Source organism: Choloepus didactylus, chromosome 4 (genome assembly GCF_015220235.1).
Source record: "Choloepus didactylus isolate mChoDid1 chromosome 4, mChoDid1.pri, whole genome shotgun sequence".
Taxonomy (NCBI): domain Eukaryota; kingdom Metazoa; phylum Chordata; class Mammalia; order Pilosa; family Megalonychidae; genus Choloepus; species Choloepus didactylus.
Genome location: NC_051310.1, coordinates 171,861,557 through 171,887,190, shown reverse-complemented (window position 1 = coordinate 171,887,190; position 25,634 = coordinate 171,861,557). Strand labels below are relative to the sequence as shown.

General features: G+C 51.3%; 2 protein-coding genes across 5 annotated transcripts in view; both read left to right on the top strand.

The window, feature by feature from the left end:
• The first annotated feature begins 5,698 nt into the window (after positions 1-5,698).
• Positions 5,699-10,194, top strand: NKX2-1 (NK2 homeobox 1). Of its 2 annotated transcripts, none has more exons than XM_037834836.1 (4): positions 5,699-6,069; positions 6,344-6,414; positions 7,248-7,633; positions 8,533-10,194. In XM_037834836.1, the coding sequence occupies exons 1-4, from the start codon at positions 5,986-5,988 to the stop codon at positions 9,273-9,275; spliced, it is 1,284 nt and encodes a 427-aa protein (XP_037690764.1). In that variant the 5' UTR covers positions 5,699-5,985; the 3' UTR covers positions 9,276-10,194. The 2 variants fall into 2 exon arrangements, with proteins under 2 accessions (XP_037690764.1, XP_037690765.1); XM_037834837.1 differs by having other exon boundaries at positions 5,985-6,058; positions 6,344-6,566.
• A 1,209-nt stretch (positions 10,195-11,403) lies between these two features.
• LOC119532427 (classical arabinogalactan protein 7-like) overlaps positions 11,404-25,634 on the top strand; it is a 58,657-nt gene continuing 44,426 nt past the window's right edge. The window contains exons 1-2 of one of the 3 annotated variants that reach the window (XM_037834846.1): positions 11,404-12,276; positions 17,750-18,232. In XM_037834846.1, coding sequence (XP_037690774.1) covers positions 12,265-12,276; positions 17,750-18,052 — 315 coding nt within the window. In that variant the 5' untranslated portion in view covers positions 11,404-12,264 and the 3' untranslated portion in view covers positions 18,053-18,232. Of the gene's footprint in view, positions 12,277-12,653; positions 13,461-17,749; positions 18,233-25,634 lie in introns of those variants that run through there. The other 2 variants (XM_037834845.1, XR_005216534.1) reach the window with 2 other exon arrangements.

Below are 25,634 nucleotides of genomic sequence, written 5' to 3'. Positions count from 1 at the left end.
TGACCCTTGAAGTCAGTGAGCCTACAGCCTAGCTGAGGAGAGAACCCAAACATATATGAAATAATTATATAACAGAGTAGAATAGAGATTCATTCATTTATTCTGCAAATAATATATTGAGCTTCTACTATATGTCAGGTATTTAGTAATTGGAAAGGCAATTGAGTTTTCTAAAAGAAGGGTATGACTTAGCTATGGGGGAAGGAAGAAGTGGAAATTAGGAAGGCTAAGTGGAAATAAAAAAAGCAGAGTAATTTAGGCATATGGGAGGGGGGTGGTGAGGAGCCTGTCTTGACAAGAGTCTGAGAAGTAGGGAAAGTGAGGGGAAAGCCTAGCTGGGTAAGTTGGTGCCAGAATCTGTAGGGCTGGAAGGCACCTGCCCTAGTGTCACTAGTCCCAGAAGTTTACTTGCTCTGATATTTTCTATGACCCTACTGCTTAAACAGCAAGGCAGAGCCCCCTTGCGTCAGGCTGCTGCTTTCTCGACGCTTTGGACATGCAGAAAGCGCAAACTACTTCGCTGGCCACCACTTCGCTGGCCACCAAATGCATGTACAATTGTCGTAGATTCCCGTAATGAGATAAAGCATAATTAAAGCAGGGCTGTAGGTGCCACATCAGCTTCCATGGCCCTGATCAACACATGCGCGTATTCAAATAGCAGGTGCGGGAGGGCTGGTGATCTCAAGAGTCAATGATAAATATTGCAGTGGCTTTGGGTGGACCTAAGGACCGCTGGGTTTACGGACGTGGATGATACCGTGAATTGTTCGGTGGGGGGCGGGGGGAGGGGAGTGGGAGAAGCGGGGCGCAAGTGAGCGGCAGACGAACAGAGCTCTGACCTCTATTAGTCTTGCCTGGCAGACCTAACAGCATAGCTTCCCCAGGACTTCCTGAGACTGCAGTTCTCTAGACAGCCGGAAGAGAGCACTGCGGCTCGCCTCGGTCTGCAACCTTCAGAGAGACACCGGAAATCCTGGGTAGCTGGGGCAATCCAGTCATAGTCCTGTCCCTGAAAACCCAGAGCCTTGGAGATTCCCCGGAGCAGGCCTGGGGTCTGTACTGCTACCACCCGAAACTTTGCCAGGCCCGAATGTTGGGCAGGGGTGGGGAGGTGGGGGGTGGAGGGGGGTGGCGCGGGGAGAATGGCAAGGGCAGGAAGTTGGAGAGAAGGCAAGGAATGAACGAGGGAACCCCAGCGCTGTGCAGAAACGAACACTCAGGGCCCACGGGACCTGAGCCTCCGGCTCCTCGGTGGCCCCAAAGGTGTAGCTGGGATTCTGGGGAGACTGGAGCCCCAGGGTGTACACTGCTGGGGCTGCGGTTTGATGGAGGATGGAGGGCAGAAAGAGCTGCAGGCTGCGGCCATCTAAAGCTGATTGAGGCTGCACGGGTCCTGGGGCGAAGCAGCCGCGCCGCCACCAGGATCCTTCCGGAATCTGTCACTTCGGTCTCAGCAACTGCCGCAAAACTTTCATTGGAATTGCACGCGCCCGATAGCGCCTTGGCCGGCATACCAGCCCGTTAGGACAAGGGCTTGCCATCCATCCAGAGACTCTAGAAATCGCCACCACCCACTCTCTCTCCGAGTATCGTTATTTAAACAGTAACCAAGAACTAGGAGGAAATGGAAGAAGCAGATTCTCTGTGGAGTCCCCGCCTAGAACTGCTCGCCTCTCTCCTGAGGCGCCTGGCATCGCTGGATTTCCAAGTGGATTCAGGCGGGCGTCCCCCATTCCTTACGCCGGTGTTAGTTTCTTCGCATTTAAAAGGGTGCTGCTAGAGCCGAGTTCCCCTTGTCTGCTTTCTGACATGGTCCCCAAATTCGCTCCTACCCCCTCCCGCCAGGGGGCGATCCTGGAGTTGGTGGACAGGGTACGGACTCCGGATATAACTTGGAACGAGTTGAATTCAGGCTTTGAACTGAGCTACGCGAAAAGAAGGCGAGTTCCAAGACCACAGGTGTCAACCTCTAGGGAGACTTGACGACTCTCTCCTCTTCTCCAGAAGGTCTCTGGCCTTCACACGCACGCCCCCGCCTCCACATACCAACACCAAAAGCTTGTTGGTGCAGGGAGAGGGTGGCAAAGGAACTGCGCTCGATGTCCCGGCGTCCCTCCCGGCCTGCCCAGCGGCCACAACTTGAGAAGAGCAACCCCCAAAGGAAGGTCGACCTCAAAGGCCCTAAATGGTCGAGCAGAAGACATCTCCAGAGCTCTTCCTCGCTCACCGTCTAAGAAAGCCTCCTGGAGAAAGCCGCCGGGCTGTGCAGACCCTACCAAGGCTCTTGGGTCTCGTGTCTGGGAAAGAGGGGAGGAGGGACTCCTGTGAGGCCCTTCAGGGAGAAGGCACCGGGAAGATGCCTTCCAGAGGGGGCTCCGAGTCCTGTCTTGGTTTCTTGGATCTCAGAGCTGGAGAGCAGCTACCCCCAGCACCTGCCTGCGTACTAGCGTTCCTCCCGCTGGGCGGGGTTGCCTCTCCCGGGTCTCTGGTCTGGACGCCGGAGTAATCGAGGGGCCAGAGAGCTTCTCAGAGGTCAGAGGCCTGGATTCGGATATCAAAAGTAGTAACACCTTCCATTTGCATTCTTACAAGCTCGCACATTATCCTATCCTTAAATATTTGGATCCCTAGCAAAACAATGCTGGAAGATACACAAAGCAGGTTATGAACACACTTTTACAGTTCAGGAAATAGACGCTCTTCATTCAACATCTCTTGAGACACTAAGAGTTTCAAGGATAAATAAAACAGGGCCCCGCCCTCGAGAAGGGGAAGATGGTAAACAATATACCATCTGGCTGTGATGGTGTGGCTCCAGAGTGCGGTAGGCGCCTACAGAGCTGTGCCACATGGCTGGAAAGTGGTAAAGCCAGGGTTCAAACCCTAGGACTTCTGACCTTCTCAAGTACTTTTCTCAAGACCCCAGAGCTCTTAAAAATCAGGAAATGGTGCAGAAACCCACACCCAAATCTCCATTATGATCTTCTCTATCGCAGTCGGATCCCGCAGTGACGTTTGTCACGAAGCAACTACCTATGACTTAGGTGATTTATTGTTCGCATGTAAGCTCCTCCTGGGTAGGAACCGTTTCTAACTTGTTTAGGCTGAATTTCCAGGCCTAGCACAGTGCCTGGCACAAAGCTGGCATTCCATAAATATTTGTTGAATGAATCAGGACTTGCGATAAAACTTGGAGCAACATACCTCCAGGAAACGTGGTCTCTCAGCGCCCTAGGAGAGGTGTGAAGGGTCATGAAAGGAATTAGAAAATGAACCAAAAGGGGAGAAAACAGGCTTTGTCCTTTCGTCCCCTACCCAGTGCGGGCTGCGGACCCCGTATTAGCCTGCCGTATGAGCCTTCTGTTCTAAACTCTCAAAGAAGTGACACTGGAGGGAGAGAAGGGAGTTTCCTTTCGGCCACGCAGGTAGGGAGCATAAGCTGGTGACAACTCTGCTCCTCCCCGGTAGGGCCTGGTCCTGCACCTCCACGGCTCCGCAGCCAGTGAAGCAAGAGTGTGGCGACCGTCTGAGGCGGGCATGTGCCGCAGCGCCAGGGCAAACTCCGCCGGGAGAGGCTGGCGCTAGGCCCTGCTCTGCCCACTGCCCCACCGCTACCCTGCCCGGAAACGAGTTAATTGCGGAATAAAGAAAGATGCTGCAAGCAAGCCCCGGATGGGCGCAGGGTTTTCATGTTCCTCTGGAGAAACCACTAGTTTAACCCGCGTCCATGTTATTGAAGATGAGTGCGGGAGGAGGCGGGAAGAAAGGACACTCATCGGTCAGGAAGAGGTGTTGGGGCCAGGAGAGGGTCCCTCAAGGCTTTTGCCTGGACAAGTTCGGAAATCTATATACCCGTCTTTTTCCTACAAAATGCCTGGTCTTTGGGCTTATTCTTGGCAGTGCAGTGAGCCTGGGAAAGACTGCTGGGCGATGTGTATGTGAAAGTGCATGGGTGAGAGACGTACGGGAAGCCGGGGCCCGCAAGGCGCTGCAAGAGTCCAGGAGAGGTCCAGGTGGGAACTGTTGCTAGAGCTCCTGCCAAGCAGAGGTTGCAAAGAGCACGGCCCTTGTGGCTGGAAGAGGGTGGATCAGGAACAGTTGCCCGCCACCCTGGAGTGCACTCCAGCTCCCTCACAGCACCTGGACCCGCCTCTTGCTGAGTGGCTCCGCGTCCACGTCCCGGGGTTAGGGAGCTGCGGGCCCTTCTGCTCGTTGGCTCCGGGAGCCTAGGACCAGATAGCTGCCAGCCACGTGTCCCTGGGCCTGTTGCCGGGCTGGAAAGTGGCAGAGGGACGAAGACCAAAGCGGCATCGCTTAGGGGCAATGGAAGATTAGCCCTAAACTATTAGCCTGCTGTATGAGCCTTCTGCTAATGATAATAACTACAAAAATCTCGATTGCTGGCATTGAGGTTAAAAAATTGCAAAGCACTTTTATGTATTCGATCTTATTTGCATCTCACAAAAACCCTTTATCTCCATTTCTAAATGTCATTGAGACTGGGAGAGATGTACGACGTTCTATCCTTGGTGTTCCTTACACTTATCAACAGTATGAAATAATGGAGGAGACAGTTCCTGGGAAAGCCACCCAGCCTTTCCAATAAAACCCATTCAGGGCGCAGGCCGGGGGTCTGGGTTGCGCATGCAGACAAGGTCTGTATTCAGCTCTGCCAGCTCTCTCTGGTTGTTCCGGTTAGCATGATGTCGCATTCCAGAGAGCACTGGGATCAGAGACCACATTGACCAAAACGCAGTTGATGCGGTCTAAGTCCTTCGTGAGAGCGCCCCCCAGAGAAGCCCCTCGGAAAGAAGGGCAAAGAGCCAGCCAGGTGTCCTCCGCGGCTCAGCCGTGAGCGCGTAGAGGTGCGGAAACAGAAGTTTGCCTGCCGGGTAGGCAGGGGCGCCTTGGAGCCGCATGGAAACGCCGGCTAACGCGCAAGCCTCGGAAGCCAGGAGGTTCCCCGAGTTTTATCTCCTTTTGTAAGGGGCTCAGATAGTGAGGAAATGAAATTTTAGGATAGAAATTGGCTTTACGTTGGGAGATTGTGAAGCACTCCTCAAGGAGAGTATTGAAATCTTAAAATAGAAAGCAAATAAAACAACTTTTTCTACCGTAATTGCTATTAAGAAAAAAGGCGTCTAATCTGCTGAATTAAGTCGTCCATAACTGCCTGTTCGTCATTGGGAGCTCCCCCTCCATAAGGAAGGGAAAGAAAATGTGAAAACAAAAACCAAATTCGAGTAGCCTCTTTGACCAGTCCTGGTAGGGTTTTGGAGGTCCCTCCCGGGCCATGGAGAGAGCCACCCTCCCAGTCCCCAGTGCGGAGAAAAGCTAATTCAGCCAAAGAAAAATCAATAAAAATTTTAAATCCAAGGGGAGGAAAAGCCAGAGTCGGTCTCAGGATCTGGGCCGCGCAGCGCCCCTCTTGGTGGTCCACTCTTTGAAGGTCAGGGCCTGGTCGGAGCCGAGCGGCGGATGCCCCCGGTCCTGCGCGAGAAGAGCCCACAACTCCCCCTTGCCAGGAGCCCAAGGACCCTCAAGGCGCGGGGCTCACACTTGAAGCCTGGGAACGCTCAGAAAGGAAACCCACTTCCTCCTAAGCAGTTTCTTGCTCGCCAGATGAGAGGCGCCCAATTGAAGCAGAATGATCCTCATCTACTAATATCCAGCGTGGCCACAAAGCGACTGGCCATTTACGCCGCCACTTTAAACAAAGATATTTGGTTATTCCCGGGGAAGCAAGTGCACTTTTGCATGGCTGAGCTCCGGGCGGAGGCGAGCCCCAGCCCAGCCTCCCGCCCATTGGGTTGCCGGCGCCTGGGGATTCGCCCCCTCCCCGCCAGCGGGTCCCGCCGGGGTTTAGGCTCAGTCCCGCGCCGCAACAGGCGGGCTAGGATTCGCGCCGCTCTCTACCCGCGACCTCCCTGAAGCATCAGAGGGGAAAGCACCGTGGCCCTGGGCTTGGGTGCTGGGGCTGTGATGTGCTCGGAAAGTCAGCTCAAGCCCCAGAACCCCGCGAGTCCACGCGATGGGCGAGGGTCGGGGACACCAGGTTTGTTCGAGGTGGGGCAACTTCAGTGATAGCCTCTCGTATTAGTATTTTCCAACCTCGCCAGCCCAGGCGGCCAGTGATATGCTTGTGGGGGTGGGGAGAGTGCGCCGCGTGGTGTTTGTTGGTGGGGGTGGGGGGGGGTGGCGTAATGCAGGGGACCTGGTCTGCTGAGAAGCCCCTGAGCTGGGGTGGGGGTGGGTGGGCGCGGGGATTCGGGACAGCCTCCCAGCCTCAGCAGCTCCCCTGCTCAGCGCCCCCTCCACCCGCGGGGATTCTCTTGGGTAGGCGGGGAGCAGAGGGTGTCCCTCTGACGGCGGCAGAAGAGGCAGACAGACTGACAGACACGCAGACCAACGGTGCGGCCCCAGGGTTCGTCTCCCGACTTGCTCGCCTCATTTGGTGGCGACTGGGGCTCCGCGCCGTGAATCCTGATGTGGTCCGGAGGCAATGGGAAGGCGCGGGGCTGGGAGGCCGCGGCGGGAGGGAGGAGCAGTCCCGGCAGGCTCAGGTGAAACCCCCACCCGGTCCCTCGGCCCCCTCCCACTAATATACCTGTTCCCGCCCGCCCGGGGAACCCCGACCGAATTGGAAAATGGTTCCACTTTGTAACTCCGCAAGTTGGTTGCAAAGCAGCATTCACCTTCCTTCCTCCCCACCAACCCTCTCCTCGGCTACTCCCCACTCCACCTCCCGCCCTTCCCGCTCTCGGTTCCCTCCTCCTTCCCCTCCCCCACCACCCCCAGAGCGCAGCCGGCACCCCACAAAAAATGGGGTGGGGGTCCCCAGGGAAGGAGGAAAGCAATGCTTTGGGTCGCGACTCTGCCTCTGTCTCCCTCTTTGAGACCTAAAATCCTGACAAGTGAAACTTAAAGGTGTTTACCTTGTCATCAGCATGTAAGCTAATTATCTCGGGCAAGATGTAGGCTTCTATTGTCTTGTTGCTTTAGCGCTTACGCCCCGCCTCTGGTGGCTGCCTAAAACCTGGCGCCTGGCTAAAACAAACGCTAGGCAGCCCCCGAGCCTCCACTCAAGCCAATTAAGGCGGACTCGGTCCACTCGGTTACGTGTACATCCAACAAGATCGGCGTTAAGGTAACACCAGAATATTTGGCAAAGGGAGAAAAAAAAAGCAGCGAGGCTTCGCCTTCCCCCTCTCCCTTTTTTTTCCTCCTCTTCCTTCCTCCTCCAGCCGCCGCCGAATCATGTCGATGAGTCCAAAGCACACGACTCCGTTCTCAGTGTCTGACATCTTGAGTCCCCTGGAGGAAAGCTACAAGAAAGTGGGCATGGAGGGCGGCGGCCTCGGGGCTCCGCTGGCGGCGTACAGGCAGGGCCAGGCTGCGCCGCCGGCCACGGCCATGCAACAGCACGCCGTGGGGCACCACGGCGCCGTCACCGCCGCCTACCACATGACGGCGGCGGGGGTGCCCCAGCTCTCGCACTCCGCCGTGGGGGGCTACTGCAACGGCAACTTGGGCAACATGAGCGAGCTGCCGCCGTACCAGGACACCATGCGGAACAGCGCCTCCGGCCCCGGATGGTACGGCGCGAATCCAGACCCCCGCTTCCCCGCCAGTAAGTGAGGCCGCCCCACTGTGGGGCCGCGGGCTGAGCGCGCAGGGCATGGGGAGAGTGGCTGGGAAGGCGCGGCGCAAGCCGGCTGCGCGCTGGACAGCAGGGTGGGCGGCAGGGCAGTCGCGCCAGGGAGTCCCGCGCGGCAAGAGGATTCTTCCCCTTATCCGGGCTGGGGGTCCAGGAAGAGGCACTTGGTAGCCCTGCGGTCCTGCGGGCAGGTGTTTCTACTCGGCATCTCCCAGAAGCGACCCGCTGGCAGCTCCGCTCCGCGCGGGAGACCTCGGATTGCTCAGGGAGGTGCCCTGCGAGTGAAGGGAGAGGCTGCGAGACCCGCACCAAGAGGCGCGGCCTGACCGGGCAGGAGGTCACCCTACTGGGAGGGAGGGGGCTCGAAATGAGCCGAGCAGGTGCCCACACTGGGGCCGACAGGAGAGTGTGGCCACGAGACAAAACGTCTAGGGGTTCGAGCTTTCGGGAGTTAATACTCCCCTCTTCTAAGCTCCCTAATTTGTGGTCTATCCTCGGCCCCCAGTCCCCGGCCTGGAGCCAGTTCGCTGCCTCTGGCCAACTAACCCCGCAACTCCTGCCCGGGATAGGAACCAAAGGGTAGGGAGCGTCCTTCTCTCACAGCGCTTTTTTGAGGGTCTAGCACCAAGACTAAAGGAGAGTAACCCAGGCCGGGGTTGGGGGCGGGGGAGGCTCTCCCTTAAGTCCCTCGATGGCACGACCTCGGACAGGCGCTGGCGATCCCCGGCGGTTGGACCATTCTGGGTGGAACGCGAGGCCGCCTGGGTGAGGAAGGAGCCGTCTGGGCGGGCCAGGAGGCTCAAGGGTGCGAAAGGCCGAGGTGCCCTAGCCCGGCCCGGCCCCGGCCGACGCTATGCGTTTGTCGCTTACAGTCTCCCGCTTCATGGGCCCGGCGAGCGGCATGAACATGAGCGGCATGGGCGGCCTGGGTTCGCTGGGGGATGTGAGCAAGAATATGGCCCCGCTGCCGAGCGCGCCGCGCCGGAAGCGCCGGGTGCTCTTCTCCCAGGCGCAGGTGTACGAGCTGGAGCGACGCTTCAAGCAACAGAAGTACCTTTCTGCGCCTGAGCGTGAACACCTGGCCAGCATGATCCACCTGACACCTACGCAAGTCAAGATCTGGTTTCAGAACCACCGCTACAAGATGAAGCGCCAGGCCAAGGACAAGGCGGCACAGCAGCAACTGCAGCAGGACAGCGGCGGCGGCGGCGGCGGCGGGGGCGCCGGGTGCCCGCAGCAGCAGCAAGCCCAGCAGCAGTCACCGCGTCGCGTGGCTGTGCCCGTCCTGGTGAAAGACGGCAAACCGTGCCAGGCAGGCGCTCCTGCGCCGGGCGCAGCGGGCCTGCAGGGCCACGCGCAGCAGCAGGCACAGCAGCAGGCTCAGGCGGCGCAGGCGGCGGCGGCGGCTATCTCGGTGGGAAGCGGTGGCCAGGGTCTGGGTACACACCCCGGCCACCAGCCGGGCAGCGCCGGCCAGTCTCCGGACCTGGCTCACCACGCCGCCAGCCCCGCGGCGCTGCAGGGTCAGGTCTCCAGCCTGTCCCACCTGAACTCCTCGGGCTCGGACTACGGCACCATGTCCTGCTCCACCTTGCTATATGGTCGGACCTGGTGAGAGGACGCCGGGCCCGTCCTAGCCCAGAGTGCGGCCTCACCGCTCCCCATCCTGCCCACCACAGACCACCATCCGCCCGCTGCTCCACGCGCTTCAACTTTTCTTAAGAACCTATCTCCTTTTAGAACAAGGAAAAACACAAAAGCCAAACTGCTGGGCATATTTCTTTTTTTTTCTTTACTAAATTTTGTGGGTTTTTTTTTTTTTTTTTTCCCTAAAGAAAATAATAGACAGCCAAGCGAATCCAATTCTTTAAGGAGTCTTTAAACAAAGAAGGACATAAAGAGAACAGCTTTGGGGGTGTCTCTTAGGTGATTCTAACGGGTTTTCCACGCCCGGGCGGGGCGCAGTTTGGAGAGGGCTCTACTCTAACATGGCTCTGGACTCTAAAGATCGCCAACTTCACTCTTGGTGCACTCTGCCAGCAAAGTGGACTCGCTTGTAAATACCAGGATTTCTTTCGAAGGGAGGGCGGGGACTGGGGGAGAGGAAAGACTCTTGGATAGAACCCACTTGTCACTGGCACAAAGGAAGCGCCCGTTCCCCGGCGCCCTCTGGCCGCCCAGCGCGGCCGGGTCTCCATGGCCCCAGCGAGAATTGTCTTGTTTCATGTGAACTTGTAGCTGTAAAACACTGTCAAAAGTTGGACTAAAGGCCTAGTTTTTAGAAATCTGTACATTTTATTGTAAAAAGAAAAAGAAAAGAAAAAGAAAGGAAGAAACCCAGTTCCTGATCCTAGCCCCTCACATTTTCTATGGGCATTGACAAATCTGTGTATATTATTTGGCAGTTTGGTATTTGCCGCGTCAGTCTTTTGTTGTTGTTGTTGTAACTTATGTAGATATTTGGCTTAAATATAGTTCCTATGAAGCTTCTAATAAATTATACAAATTTAAAAGATTCTTTTTCTGATTAAAAACCCTCCTCTTTGTTTTTGCGTTGGTTTTAATTGGCTTTTGGTTTTGTTTTTGTTTGGTTTGGTTGGGGGCCCTCATCACTGGCATGATGGGATCCGAATTATTTAGGGGTGCAAGGGATCTCGAACCATCCAAGAAGTCTGGGCCCAGGGTCCTTGCTCTGCGGGAATAGGGGGTTTTACTCTGCCTGGTAATTGAGAGGAGCTAGCCTTGACCAGTTCTGGGACTCGGCAGTAGGGAAGAGAAATCTAACTACTTCCACCAGGAGGGTAAGTGAAAAAGGAAGAGACAGAGGAAGACGGCAATAACTGGCTTCATAGACAAGCTTCTGTTTTTAGAAAACTCAAAAGTATCTACTGTGATCTTATATAGCTGAGCCAACGTTTTAAAACAGTCGATGGGGACATCCCGTTCTAAATAAGCCTGAATGAGCTCCCATTTTTATTGAACGGATTGGCCCTATATTTCTAACTGCGGTGGAGCCCCTTCGCAGTTAAAATTTGGTGGGAAGCTGTTTTCCAAAGCTGATGGGAAAGTCATTACTGGATTTTGTTTCTGCTCAAAAAGAGCGATCTCCTGGCAGGCACAGGCCGAGGACCCCTAGCTTTTCGAGGCCGCTCAAGCCTCCGTGGTGTCTGGGCCGCCGGCCTGGGAAAGCCCCCGCAGTTTTGGGGGGGGGCTGAGGTTTTTCTTTCTATTCCGGCGGTTTCCATCTCTAGGCTTCTATATCTTTTAGTAACGAATCTTTCTCCTGTCCTCAATCCTCCACCTCCCTGCTCCACAACACTCCTCCCCCTGGCAAAATATCATCTTCGATCCCTTTCTTCTGACCCCTTATTTCCTCATCTCCTCGTCGCCCAAATTTCTGGGGGTGGGGTGGAGTGAAGAAAGGTTAGAGAACTCTTAGAGTTGCGGGGCGGGGCGGGGCAGAGGTGATGCATGGAGTGGTTGTGGACAGAAAGAAATCAAAATTCCTGGATGGGCTGTTGCCCTTTCGTTCTCACTCCTAAGGCACCGGTGATAAACTGCCCCGAGGAAAGGCGGTCAAATCGGTTGTGGATTGATGCCTTTCCAAGCACTTTTTCTTTAAGGACTTGGAAGTGTCAGGTTGTGGGGGATTCATTCATATTTGGCATGTATTCACTTCTCTCCTACAATTTCAACTTTTCATTCCTTGCCTCACACTTTCCACCTTTCCTTACTTTCTTCATTTAGTTCTCTTTCTTTCCCCTCCCCTCGCCCCCACCTAGGAGCTTGTAAGAAGTGGACTGGCCTAGGACCTTGTTCCCCACCCAGCAGCCCTCTTTGTTGGTTTCCTGGGGAATTCTCTCCAGTTAGGACTGGGGGCTAGGTGGATTTTCTGCCCCAGAACCCTGGGTCTGGCTCTGAGATAAGCCTTCCAATATGGACGGAGGGCTTGGAGATTCTGAGAATGGTTGGTTGGGTTGACAGAGTGTGCTTGTTGGGGGAAATCTCAGCAGGCCTCACATTTTGGGAAGCACACAAAAAACTGGAAAGTTCGAAGACTTGACTTGGAATGGGCAGCTTTGGTCCCGGGACGGGGAGTGTAAATGGCCAAGGCACCTAGCTCACGCCTGAACTGGGCAAGAAGAGTTAGATACCGCAGCGGCTGCTAGATCCTAAGATGCCGATTCTGTGGAGTTGGGAGCTTCGTTCAACCTGTACCCCCATCCCCATCCAAGACCAAAACACGCTGCTGGCTGTGTTCACTGTGGCCACTGCGGCTGCCTCTCCCCTCCGCTCCCGAATTTGGAGCGGACCCTCGACAGTCAATTTTTGTGGGCTGTGCTACCCTTGGTCTTATCATCCTTGCACTGGATGGGTTTTCCATCAACTACATTCTTTTCCCTGCTCTCTGCAGTCGGCTTAGTTTAAAGTCTGTTTACTTGTCCCGGGGAAAGGTGAATTCATTAGAGTCTGTGGATGGGACCCAGACAAATAGTGCCGCGTCTCATCATCAATCACGCCGGGTTTGCTTGCTCCTGCTGCCGGCTGGGAGCGCTTGTCGCGGCGGCAGGAAGCGGCCCTGGAAAGCAATCTGAAGCGTCTTGATGGAGAAACAGGTACGCCCTGGGTGCAGCCCAGAAGGGTTCTGCAGCCTGCGCTCCTTGCCCCCTTCATCCCTGTCAGCCTCTGGGAAGTCCAGCGTCGTCTCGGAATCTTCCAGCCTCTCCGCCCAGGTAGGGTTTGGCTTCCCGCGGAAAGAAATCAGCCTCTGGGGATGCCCCTGACGCTGCTGTGCCGGGAAGAGCCTGAGGATTCCCCAAGCGTGGGGGCAGAGCAGTTCGCTCCGAGATCCCCGCGATGCCGAGCGCCCTCGCCAGAGAACCCCCACCCCATCCCTAGGCCCCGACGGCCGTGGGGAGAGGGGGAGATTTTGCAAACTGCGTGCCTCCTTCCCCCTTCCCCCCACCCCCACCCTCCATGTAAACACGAGGACTTTCTCGAGAGCCCTGGAGAGCGGCTCTAGTGGCTCGGGGCCTGAAACCCCAGTCTTGGCTTGTTGGATGTTTAGCATCCGAAAGCGCTCCCACCCCTGCCCCAGTCTGGGAACCCAGCCTGGGAAGCAGCCCTCTCAGCTGGTCGGGCGGGGGCTGGGCAGGGCTCAGGGGAGGCGAGAAGAGCCCGGAAGAGATGCTCGGGGTAGGAGAGAAGGGAGCCTGGTCGGCTGCCACCCCCAACAGGGGCACAAGCGAATTCTTCTGGGGTCCTTAAGGCCAGGAGGCGGGTGGGGGCAAGGAATGCCTCACAACGGGTACAGCGGCTCCGGGGTAGGAGTTGGCCGGGTGGGAAGTAGCACGCGACCCGCGCGTGAAATACGAGTCAGGCGGGGGCCAACTCCGCGAGAAACGCTTTAGGACATAGACTCCTGGAGTCGGGGGAGAAGGCCTCGGCGACCAAGTCGAGGGGCCCCGCAGGAGGCGGCTCTTCTTCCCACTGCTTAGGGTGAAGACTTGTTCCGGGAGCCTCCGAAGGATTTAAAATCCTCCTGAGGCAGGTTTTAGGGAGCTCCAGTGACCTTGCCTAGGTCTGGCATCAGGATCTTCGATTTTGAGGCCCCGGTGAAGAATTCTCAGACTTTAGAGGCCCTACACCGTTCGAGCGTGCTCACTCGCGTTATGGGTGACTGTAACGGGCTATGTCCAGGCGCGAGTGCACAAAGGGTAGTACGAATTTCTTCTCAAGCGATCCGAGATAAGAGGAAATGAGAACGGGGTCTTCTGACTTCCAACTCATTAGGGACCAGGTAAGGTCAATGCTTTCTCTATTATATCTTTATCTTAAAAGAGGGTCAATTTAAGATAAAGGGGGGAAAAAAATCCAGGATCTGTGTGAACTATGCTGGTAAAGACTGACCCCTTTCCTGATCTAAAAGCAAGCCAGGCAGAAATTCATTTTCTATAAACAGGAGAGTTGTGCGAAGTTCTGATCGGATGTCTCCCGTTTCTTCAGATATGACTCCTCCACTGCCAATTATTAGAACAACTGAGCAGAATGAACAGGTGATTTTTATTTCTGGAGAACTAGAAAGCCTGTGGGGAAAGGTGAATCCGGTAAGACATAGCTCTTAGGCATGGTTTGCTTGTTTGTTTGTTTGTTTCATTCTTTTCGAATGGAACGAAAAGTGACAGGCATGGTTATGAGAAAGGATGGAGATTTCTTTATTCAACCAGATTGCTGTTACAAGATTCTGGACACCTCCTTCTACTGGTCCACCCCCTGCCTTCCTGGCTGGTGTGTTTGTGGTTGTGCATTTGTGCAGTCGTGTTTCTGCAGCTACAGGCTACCCTCTGTAGGTCCAATATTAGCTCCTATCTCAACTTGGAGCACAGAAAGTTTTCTGGAGCCTCTTTCACCAGCGGAAAGTGTCCTATATTCAGCCACTTTCTCCGGAGAGTTTTTCCACCCAAGAAGCAGGGGGAATTGTGTATGGGTGGGGGTAGAGGAAAGTATGTATCTTATTGAAGGTAAGGTCCAGGGTCTGTACGAACTAACTCCCAACCCATATAGTTGAGTTTCTGAACTTCCCTTGCTGATTCTCAGAGGCAAGTAGGAGGAGCAATTTCAGCAACTTGGCAGCACAGCTTCTGCCTCATCTGAAGCCACAGCTGAAGTGGCTGGTTGCATTTCTCTCTGATAGTGACCTAATGCCCAATTTGGAGGGCACCTAGGCACTGTCCTTCTCCTTGCTTGACAATGTTTTCATTTGTTCTGTGCTTCCTAAACATTTATTACCTTTGTTACTAAGAGTTGTAGGAAAGCCTGAGATTTCAATACATCTTTTGGCTTTTCTTTTGTAGTTGTTTGCAGGATACTGCAATCTAAATTGGTATGATTAGTGTTCTGCCTAAACATAAACAAAAATATTGCAGGCAACAGGACTTGTTAAAGAGGATTCTTTTCACCAACATAAAATTCACATCTGATTCTGTTTACTCTGTATGTAGGTATAACTGGTTGAAAACATATTCTTGTATATGCATAGAAGTATATTCATATAAGTATCTCATACACAGTATGTATTTAGCTTAGCTATCTTGAAAATCTATTTTTATAAAATATTTAAAAAGAAAAGTTTTCATAAGTAGGGGAACTTACAGAACCTGTTAGATGTAAGAAAGTTGAATGCATTTATTACCTCAACTAAGATGTTACATCAAACTGAGTTTCCCTTAAAAATCAAATAAACAAAATTTTGTTTGGCTTACTTTAAATTGGAATATTTGATTTTTTGCCATGTGGAATTTTGGAAAAGAAATTATGTTTGGGAAATATTAAAATTATTCTTAAACAAATTGAGCTTAGTGCCTGAGACACATAGCTGTGGATGTGATTTCTTGAGGCAATCTATAACAAAAATTGTCATTTGCCATACCAACATCATCCAGCAATAGAAATTGTTAGTATAAACACTGCTGCCAAGCAAACAACAACAACAACAACAAAGCCACATGGAAATGTTTCTGCTCCTCATTTGTAGCAAACATTCCTGCTATCTCGGCCTTCACGGGGTAGTGGAAATAAGACGGCAGGTTTCAGTGTAGCACGACAAGACAAGAGCAAACTTTTCTTACTCTCCTCCCATTTCATACATTTGGGAAATCTGTCTTGTTGGAAAACACTGTCGATAACAACAAACCCTTGACAAAATGTTAAAAATTGCATTTCTAGCGTTTTCGAAGAGTGTTGGTAATGTCATTTCTACAAAATCAGAGATGTCAGACCATGAAAAGTGTTCTTGGATACCCTTCCCCCAGTCGCAGTGCCCCGGAGCCATTCTACGGAAAATCACCCAGAAGGGTACTGGTTCCACCTTGCCTCGCATCCTCCCTCCCAATGCTGCTGCTTCAAGATGTCTAAAACTCTAGGAAAACAAGGGCTTATTTGGCCTGTGCGCTACTGATTTACCTGATCTCTCTCGCACATACACTGCAGAGTGCGCGCGCGCGCGCAGATGTAAACCTGGGAATTACCGTAATGACGCGAAGAGGACCGAGAGTTGGTTCCTCTGAGCTGCTCGCTTTGCCCTAACCCAGGAGATCGGATCGATGGTTTAACGAGTCTGGCTACGTCTGTGTTAGAGCTGGCCCCGCAGTTAGGGTCCTCGCAGACCCTCACTCCCACCCCCAGAGCACCAGTTTTCTAAACAGACTTTCAGTGTAGGCTTGCTTTTTCAGAGGAGACTGAAGTCCTAGAGGATTAAATCTCTCTTCCCCGCTTGGCCACTCGACGGTGCCTAGAGGTCTGCGAGTCTTCGGTGGGAAGGAGGGGTGGGGGTGGAGGTGGGCAATTAGGCTTCTTCCTTCCCTTCTGAGTCCGCTTAAGGAAAAAATTGCAGCTCTCGCGCCACAGGCGCACACAAAGCATACAACTCCGCCTCCAATCAGGACAGACTGAAGTTGTAGCTAATTCATTACTACCCACCAACCTGCAGTATTAGCTGAAATGTCGATTCCCGCTCCCTTGCAGGACTCCTGAGGTGCAGTAAACCTTGGAAGTGCTGCAATGTATCAAACCTACAACTCAAATATCTCCCTACATGTCCAAGTGCTTTGGCTTCATACTGAAATCAAACCCGGGAACTTCTGGAAATATCATTTAACAAACAGCCAACCCACCCACAGTCATAATCTAGCTCTGGATAGGAGTAAAGAGAAAACGTTTGAGAATTATTGAAGAAAACAAGCTCCTTCATGCATTCCCAAGAGTTGATATTAACCTTTCTGTATGAACTGTTTTCTAATCATTACAATGGCACAGACACAGAATTAATTCTTGGAAATTCTGAACATGGCTAAATCCTTAATTCTGTAATGTATATATGCGGAAGCTGGGAGTTTGTGTGTATGTGATCCTGTTCGCTGGAAAGAAAGGAGAAGAAAAGGGAAGAGAAAGGACGAAAAGAAGGGGGGAGGGGGAAGGAAAAGGAAGAACTGCATCTGGTGAAAGCGAGTTGGGTTCTGCTGGCGTTTGTGTGCAGCTCAGTTGTGTTGCTTGGAGTAAGTCTTTGGCTCAAAGTAATTGGGGAAGGGTGGGTGCAACGTGTGATGTGTGTAGTGTTTGAGGGCTGATGCTAGTGGGGAGGCCTGGGGAGACGGCTGGGAGGTGGTATGTGTACCATGTCTGAGCGTTGGGCTGGTAACACAATGGAAACGTAATTATCTAGCCGAAACGTGCTCAAATGGCAAAAAGTTGCAAAATAGATCGACCTCCCTGAGAAGAGGGGGAGCTGGTTACAGAGGTCTGCAGCCATCAACCTTTTTTCAATACATTTTAAACAAGAGGATCTAGTGAGTGATTCCGATTCAATACACATAATCAGTTTGCAAGTCTTATTTCCATTTGAAAACAGGGCCATTTGCAATCATAAGAGCCGGACACGCTGAAAGACACCCAGCGCATTCCGAGCAGATGATGGGTGACAGAATCTGTAGGCAAGCACTAAATATTTTCTTCCAGTCTCAGATCGTGTGCATCAGTCTTTAATTCCGATGTGTTTTTAATCGAATATTCCTATTGAATATATAACCTAACTGCTTAGAAAAGAAGAGCTTTGGATCCACAGTGAGACTCTATGGCTGGTTAAAAAAAAAAAACAACAAAAACAAAACAAAACAAAAAAACGGCGAGAAAGGTGACAGAGAAACCATGTAGATTGTGCTTCTCTGCGGGGCGGTTAACAGTCATTTAATAAAGAGAACACTAGGTAAAGGATTTGATGGCAAATGTGAACTTGTTTTTCAAGGAAGGGCCACTAGAAGAGGATGCCCAGGGCTAAAATTAGAGAGCTGGTACCGCGAAGCCCTGACCCGGTGCCGCGGGGCTCGGGGGAGGGGGAGAAGAGGGAGGCGCGCCGAGACGCGACGCAACGAAAGCTCCGGGGCGGCTCTGTGGCCGCGCTGCGGCGCCAAGAATCTGGGGGCCTTGCGGGCCCGCAGCTCCGAATTGGTTGTAGGGGATCTCTGCTAGAAGTAAAGGCACTTGAAATCTCGACAGATTTTATGGTCTCTCATCTTGGAAAGTTTTGGTTTCCAGAGCCAAGAGAAGCAGCTGCCCTCGGCCTCAGCCCACCGCCTCGCTACCGCCCCTCCGCAGCCCGCGGCTTCCCCGCACCCCATCACTGCGCCCCCGCCAGCAGCCTTACGCTCCTTCTCCGCCACTCTCACGGCTCCGGCTCTCACCTCCCCAACCCCAGCGGGTGACGCTCCAATCAGTTCCCCGCCCGCGCCGAGAACAACCTCGGCTCTGCGCTATTTGCTGGCTGGGGCCCCAATTTCTTCTGGAGCTCACACCAAGAACCCTGGAGTGCGGAATAAAGATTTCACTGGGTCACAATGATGATTCAAACGTTAACTTGAAGTTTTGTGTTTTTTTTTTTTTTCAAAGACGGTAAAGGATGATCTTTCTTTGAACAACAAAATCAAACAAAGTGAACTGCTGCTGTTTCCCTGATGAGTTTCCCTAAGGAAAAGGCGAGTTTCTTCCTCTGCCCAGATACTAACATCTAATGAACTTTTTAGTAGGCTCAAAGTAAATCTAATAAAAGTTTATGCTTAATGTGGATTCCTTTTTATTTCAAAAAGGGATAGTTTATTAAGTTATCCTATTGGTACCTCTTAGGTAGGCGACCTGTTTTTAGACTTCTTGCAAAGTATTTTCGCCTTTGGGAAGAAAGGAGAACCAATAGATGGAGTGCATGTGTGTGTGTTGGGGGGGGGGGTGCGGGTTCTGCACAGCTCCTGACCCTGCTTGTTCACTTTTCTGCAAACCTCATCCTAAAATTAACAGGAGCCAAATTATAGGGACCATAGGGATTTAAAGACATCCTTCCTCCCTACGCCTACTCCTTCCATCCCAAGCTCTAAATTCTGAACATTTTCCTCTCTAGAACCCATTCTGTGGATCAGCAAGAGTGGTCCAGTGGCACTAATTCCACCAAAGGGTGTGGGGGTGTCACCACTCACAGTTGAGACCAATAGAACAAAATCTCCTGTGAGTAAGGAGAGTGAGCTCTACTGAGGATTAATGCCCCAGCCTATGCTTGGCTGGATGGACAGAGGGAGATGCACAGGAATTTGCCTCCGGAGCAGCAGAGAACCAGAGCAGGCTCCCAGGGTTGGAAGTTTCTGCCACCTGGCAGCCCCAGAGATATAGTGGCCATACAGTCAGAACAGAGTGGTGGGCATTTTGGGGAGCGGTGGTTGATCTGTGCTAATCCTTTCACATCTTCCTGAACCAACCTGGGGACCCAGGACACACATGTTCAGGATTGCAGGTCCAGGTGTTTAGGTGCAACATGGGTCAGGGAGAAGAAACCTCAACCCACTATCCTCAGCGAACCTGCCCCCACCCCCCACCTCCCAAGGCAGACATGCAAAGCCTTCATTAGAACCCTAAGATCACTTGCAGGAGCATCTTACTGTTGTATTTACAGCCTGCTGTGACTTCAGTATCTACTTTTCATTTGTTTTCCTCACCCTTCCCTGTTACCCTTTTATTCATTTCAATGCCTATGTTGTACTTGCTTTTTCTCCAATTCCAGCTTCATAGCTGCAGTCTTACTTTATAGGCAATTCACTATCATTTCCCTAATGTCAGAACTGAAAGGAAAAACAGATAAAATGGACGGGATAAGGCCTAAAGAATGAAAGCTCTTAAAGGCCCGAATGGGAGGCCAGTTGGGGAGGAGGAGGGCGAAGTAAGACTACCAGGGAATAGCCAAGGTCAGCATTACAGAGAACTACCAAGAAAATATGATAGCAGCAAAGAGAAGCAGCAGTCTGGAGAAATCCAATTAATATCCGAAGATGGGAAGGAAGGAGTACAGCCCCACCACACGTGGCATGGGCAACCATAGAGTGGAATGAGGAGGAAACATAAGTATGTACGGTGGTCTGTCCCTGAGCTGAGGGGCAGATCTAGCAACCACGGTCTTCCCTCCCTCCAGGCTTTAAGAATGGGGACCGGTTAGCAGGACTAAACTAAAGAGCCACGGAAAAGAGGGGCCAAGGACTGAAATTCGCCTCCCAAACCCCAGCCTATACCCCTAGGCCGGCCAACTCCCCGCTCTATACCCAGAGGAGGAACAAATGCTTGAGTACCTGGGGGGAGGGGCGCAGCAACGGGGAGAGGAAACAGTGATTTCTGGAAACTTCCGGGGAAACAGACCAAACTTCATTTGCACACGTGACCCTCCCTTTTTCTCTGCAGTTGGGAGAAACCCTTTAGGAAAAGGAGAGCTTCTCAGTCTTCCTATCCTGTCCGTTGAGCAGCGCCCCCTTTCGTCCCTACAAGCGCGACCTGGAGGGTACCCTAGCAACCTAGGAAAATGACCGCGTAATTTCGCAGCGATTCGGAGCCTAGCCCGCCCCGCGGCCTTCACCTTTGGGTACTGAACCGTTTCGCAGGATGGAAAGCCGGTCCCGAAGGGGCGAGTCCTTTCCTGCGCCCGGGTCGGGCAGTGTCCCCCAAGCGCGCCGTGGGCTAGGTGGCGGCTGCCCCTCCCGCTCCCTTCGGGATCCGGTCGCTTCTCCCCCTCCCCGCCACCCTCACTTCCAGTCCCCAGTCGGGGCCGGCCCAGTTCCGCTGGGCGCTCACAGTCACCCTGCAGTACCAGGGGAGGCCCAGACTCGCCCCGCCGCGGGGGACTCTGCCCCGCGTGGAGGAGACCGGAGCCTCTCCCTGCCCCGTCTTCGCCCCCCAGCTATCTATGACCCTGCAAAAACCTCACCGACCCCTCTTGGGAGCTTCTCCTAGGGGCCTGGAGACTGGGCCCCTTCCTATAAGGGTCCTCCACACTGATATATTTTAGCTGCAGCACATTAACCCTTTTAATACCCAAGCATGACACTGTGTTAGTGAGGATCTCATTTGGTTGGTGACCGCAGAGGTGCACAATTGAGACGCCCCGGGCGGGTGAGGCACAGTCGGGTTCCCGCCGCAGACCGGGCCTGGCTGGTGAGGTCCGGGAGAGAGACCCGGTGCCCGAGCGCTTGCTGGCTCCTCTGGGCGTGAGGGCGGCCGCCGATACTTTCCTGCCGTCGGCGCCCTCCGCTGGGCACCAGGGACGGGAGGCGGCTCGCACCCCAGTCCCCGCTCGGCGGCGGCTCGGTCGTCGGGGCTTTTCCAAGGAAGGACGAGGCGCCGCGGCGCGAAGTCAGTGGGGCAGCTTCCCGACGCCGGCCGGGGCTGCGGGACTCGAGGCCGGTGTCGGGAACCCGAAGCGGGAGGCCGCGTCAGAGTCCTCCCTCGGCGACCCGAACTCTCGCCCTCCCTTCCCGGTTAATATTCTTCGATGTTTTCGGAGGCACAGGTTTCCATCTTTGGGGAGAATTTGTCTCATCTCTCCTAAATTCAGAAACGGAGTCTTCAAAAGTCTTAGTGTGTGCGTTTACTTTTTTCTAGCATTCAAATGAATGCAAAGCCACGAATCGAATCCCGTCACTCATTTGGGGTTAGCTTCTCCCGATATTTCACACGGAAAACAAAACTGGGTCTCTCTTATTTGTACTTGTCCTTAACCTTTGCAGCAACTGCTGTAGATGCGGCTCTGTCCATTCTCTAATAGATTTTACCAGGGGCTGGTGACAGAGAACTGATTTCTTTTCTATTAGGGTTTAGCACATCTTTGTTGAAGGCCTGCAGAATGACCAGGGATTAGATTTGCATCTCTTAGACGCCCTGTGTGGTCTTTGTGCAAAGCTTGTAACTGTTAAAAATGACTTGTTAGGAAGCGTGTGGGCTCTCATCGCTCTCCTTTTGACAGAATGATTGTGAAATTTAGATTGGCCCTGTAGGATTTAGCCCGCAGATTCTACCTGAACCCTAAGCAATTAGACCCTAATCTCACCGCAATCATATTTGAGTTAGGATTTGTTGCACTTTGTTTACTTCAATTAAAAGCGTGGAATAATTTTTTTTCCAGCTTTTAAAGTGAAATCTCCAGGCATAAAACCTCAGGAATTGTTAGCAACCTTTTTTTTTGTGGTGATGGGAATTTCTTTTCTTGTGGTCTTCTCTCCTCTCCCCTCTCCCATTTAAATAACTCGTCTTTCTCCCCCCTTTGCTCTCTAATATCCGGAACATCTTCGCAGGGTTGACTTCGGGTCGCTGGGGAAGAACTGCATGGAGATGGCTCCCAGCTGCAAGGGGAGTCCAACCTCCGGGTGTCCCCCAAAGATCCCGCCAGAGAGTCTACGTCCCCTTCCATCACGGAGCTTCCCCCCTCCTCCAGTGCCGTGGGCCGGTTCCTTCGTGGGCTCATGGCAGTGGCGTCCGTCTGGCGTCTTTCTTCCTGCCGCGGAGTAGAAGCTTCTAACTTCTCGGGTCACGGGCCCCCATCCGCTGAGCGCCCCCGCCCTTGGGCTCCGAGGCGCGCGTGTCCCTCCGTGCGTGGTCGGCGGGACCGCCGCGTGGGTCCCGGGAAGGTGCCCCTCCAGCCCCGCGCTAGCGGAACTACCCTCAGAGCCCTATTGCGGCCTCGACGTGGGCTGTACTGAGCGCGCAGAGTCCGCGGGTTTTTCCTCCCTCTCCACCAGTGCCTCGCGGAGGGCGTTCAACCTTAGGAGCCTGGTCCCCAAATCTTCCAGGCCCCGGGGCTGGCCCCTAGTCTCTAATTGCCAGGACCCAGCGGCCTAAAGCTCAGGCCTCTGGCCGCGCTTTCTGCCAGGTGGTCAGGATCTCAGCAGTGCTCAGGGCACGTTGCGCCGAAGCCGTTCCGCAGGGTCGCCTGCCGTTGCTGTCACCTCGGCTTTCCCTAGTAGTGTTTCTTGATCTGTGGCGATTTTATCACCTTCATTTATTTATCTGGTGCGACTTGGTCACTCTCATTTCCTCGGAAAGTCTCATTTGGGAGGCATGACAATGACTTTGGACTATCGTTTGTTTCATTTTGAATCATGATGAATTTTTTGCTCGTGGTGGGTTTGATTCGGTTCCCTAAATTACGGCTTCACCTTTAGCAGTTAATAATAACGTGAAAGTCAACGTAGGATGTAAACAAGAGGAATTTTCTCACGCGGAGGAGTTCAATATCATTTTTTTTTTTGGAGAGAGGCGACGATACATTTACAATTACCCAAATAACTTTTTAACGGTAGCGCTCTCATTTTTCACTTGTCTCAGGGAGGATTTTAAAAAACTTCTTATTTTTGATTCCATAAGAATGAAGGAAAGTTGTCACGAAACCGTCTGCCTTTGTAACCAAAAACTTTTAAGTGAGGAGAAAGTACTTTGCTGATTCTAAGTACTAGGTAAATGTAGAGCAATACTCACAAGTGGTGAGCTCTTCCGGTATTTTACCAGATGGACTCTATTTTAAACAGGCCCACTTTCCATATTTCTTATAGCTGATTATTCTTTATTAAGAATTCTTAAAGGTTCAAGGGAATAAATGAGAGAGCTTCTTTCTTGTGATTGGATAGGGGTGGGGCATGGCTGTGGTAATCTCTCTCAGACCTACCAGGAGAAATCTTGATCTTTTGATTGAGGATCCCTGCTTTGAGCCAATCCTGTGTGTAGTTTAGCGCAGGTTTTCAGTTGTGAAAAGGCGCTGTATCAAAATCCTGGTGTGACTATGACAATTGGGTAATTACAAACAAGGCATCTTTGCTGATAGATCCTGTAAATATGTTTCTAGTGAATACATAGATAACAGCCACAGTGGAAGGGTCAGGTGTCACAAATCATAGATTATTCTGCCAAGGGTTGCCAGCCATCTGAGGCTTGGAAGGACATTAACTGCCTTTGCATTCTCAGAATACTCTCCTCAGTTTGTGATTTCACTTACTTGACCCATACTGCTGTTCATAAAAAGCTGGCAGGCATAATCAAGGGCGAACAGGTTGGCTACCTACCTTTCTGGCAGCTGTCCAATATTCCCATTTAGCTGCCAGCAGACAAGGAGGGGAGTGAAGCCCTCATGTAATCTTGCAGTAGCATCTAGAAGGTGCCAGAAAAACTTTAGTGGTCGTAGGTGGATCCATCATTGTCTCCATTTCTAAACCCCGCCACCTCAGATGTGGTGTAAATCTCTCTGGAGGAATTCCTCCTGGAGATAGTTAAGCATATACAATTCGAAGGGCAGGAAGGGGAATAACAAGAAGTGACTTAGATACAGAAGCTTTCAAGTAGTTTCCTTGGGAATTAAGTTGCAGATATATTACTTGATAGTCCCTGTTTTGAAAACAGCCACTAATAGAAGTAATACAAGTAATTCTCATTACTAATAGGGAGCAAAATCAAGAAGAGTGTCCTTTATCAGATAGTAGTTGGAAAAGTAACCGAGAGCTTTTAATGAAATCTTCTGGTTTTAACCCTTGCTTTAATAGAGAAACCATTGCTAAGTCAGTAAGATTTTAGGCATGTAACTTTTGAGATCTATGAAATTGAAATTACATAAAAGTATTTTTCTCCTACCTCAAATTGAAACAAACAGGTATTTAGCATATAGGAACACTGAAAAAGAAAACTATCTCTCTCTCAAATATTAGTGTTCTTTTCTTAACGATGTAAAAATCTAGGAATGTAATATACAAGAATCATCAGGGTGAAAAGAAGACATCCTGGGTTCCCTTTGTTGATAATTTTCTCATACTCTTACCTTGGAAGTGGTTTTTAGCTCTAGAATAAACTATCATCGCTGAAGGCAAAGCTGTAACTTTTAGCAGTAGGTGCCATAAGAAGTAGACTGACTTCCTCAATGAAGTCTTCTTCAGGGAATTTGATTGTGTGAGAGGCCTCAGAGCCCTTTTTTGAACAGAAAAGTACAATTCACTGAAATATGGGTGTTCAGGAAGATTAGCAAAGTATTTTTTAGAAGAATATTGTATTTCTAATATGCCAGGAGAGATGTGAGGTATAAAAAAAACTAATTTAAATTTTTCCTCCAAATTATACTATCATTACATTAGTGTATTCTTAAAGAATGGAGATGGACATTAGTCATCTATATTACCAAGGGGAAAAACTATTTAAAAACCAGATGACAGATTTTTGCCTTGTAATTTAAACAATACTGAATGGCGAACAATCTTCCAAGTTCATTTAAGCAGGGATGGAAGAGAATCTCTATAAAAGTGAATAAAAAAAGACCTTATTGTACAAATATGCCTAACCTCCCATTTTATTAGCTAATAATGCAAATCATTACTTGCTTTCGCTACTAAGAGTCATTTTAATATAATGGATTCATTTCCAAACCCTTAAGAAAACTGAAGCCTATGTCTTTTTATAAGTTTATGGAGAACATTCAAATGGCCCCACCCAACTTGGAGACATTTCTATTTCCTTCTTGCTTAATAAGTATAAAGTTGAAATTTATGCTGAAGTACATTTCCCATCGTGACTAACTCTTCCTACCAGGTAACTTTTCTTTCAAGAGAATGGATAGGGAGTGGACAGAAAGAAATTCCAAGCTTTTATAAATTCATAGGTAGTCATACTTTACATTCTTTAATTTTGAGTTGTAAACAACCATAATCTCCACTCTGCACCCCACCCCCTCTGTTTCTGATGTTAATTAGTACCTTGCATGGTACCTTCTAAATAATTATTTTCTGAATGAATGAATTTGTAAAACACTTTCACTATTTCCCTTGTTATAATCCTTTCTCTGATGTGCAAAATGTAAAGATAATGACTATTGTTAGTACTTCTCTTCTTTTTATGTGACCAAACAAATTATTAAAATTCTGGTGGGTATGACTTAAAATGACTGAAAACAACAGAGGAGTCTTTTACTGAAATTCCCCTGCCTATTGTGAATAAAAACTGTCTGAGATGATTCCTTAATGTTTAAAACAAACAAACAAACAAAAAACCCAAAGCTCAAAATGGATCCTAAGAATCAATAACTTGGGAAATCCTTAATTTCTTTCTACATTCCAGACTTAAACTTTCTATAGCATACCCACCATTCAAG

Coding starts and splice junctions, on each gene's coding strand:
- NKX2-1 (XM_037834836.1), top strand. CDS start 5,986: ATGTGCTCGGAAAGTCAGCTCAAGCCCCAGAACCCCGCGAGTCCACGC. Junction 6,070..6,343: donor GGACACCAGGTTTGTTCGAG/GTGGGGCAACTT, acceptor TCTCTTGGGTAG/GCGGGGAGCAGAGGGTGTCC. Junction 6,415..7,247: donor GACAGACACGCAGACCAACG/GTGCGGCCCCAG, acceptor TTCCTCCTCCAG/CCGCCGCCGAATCATGTCGA.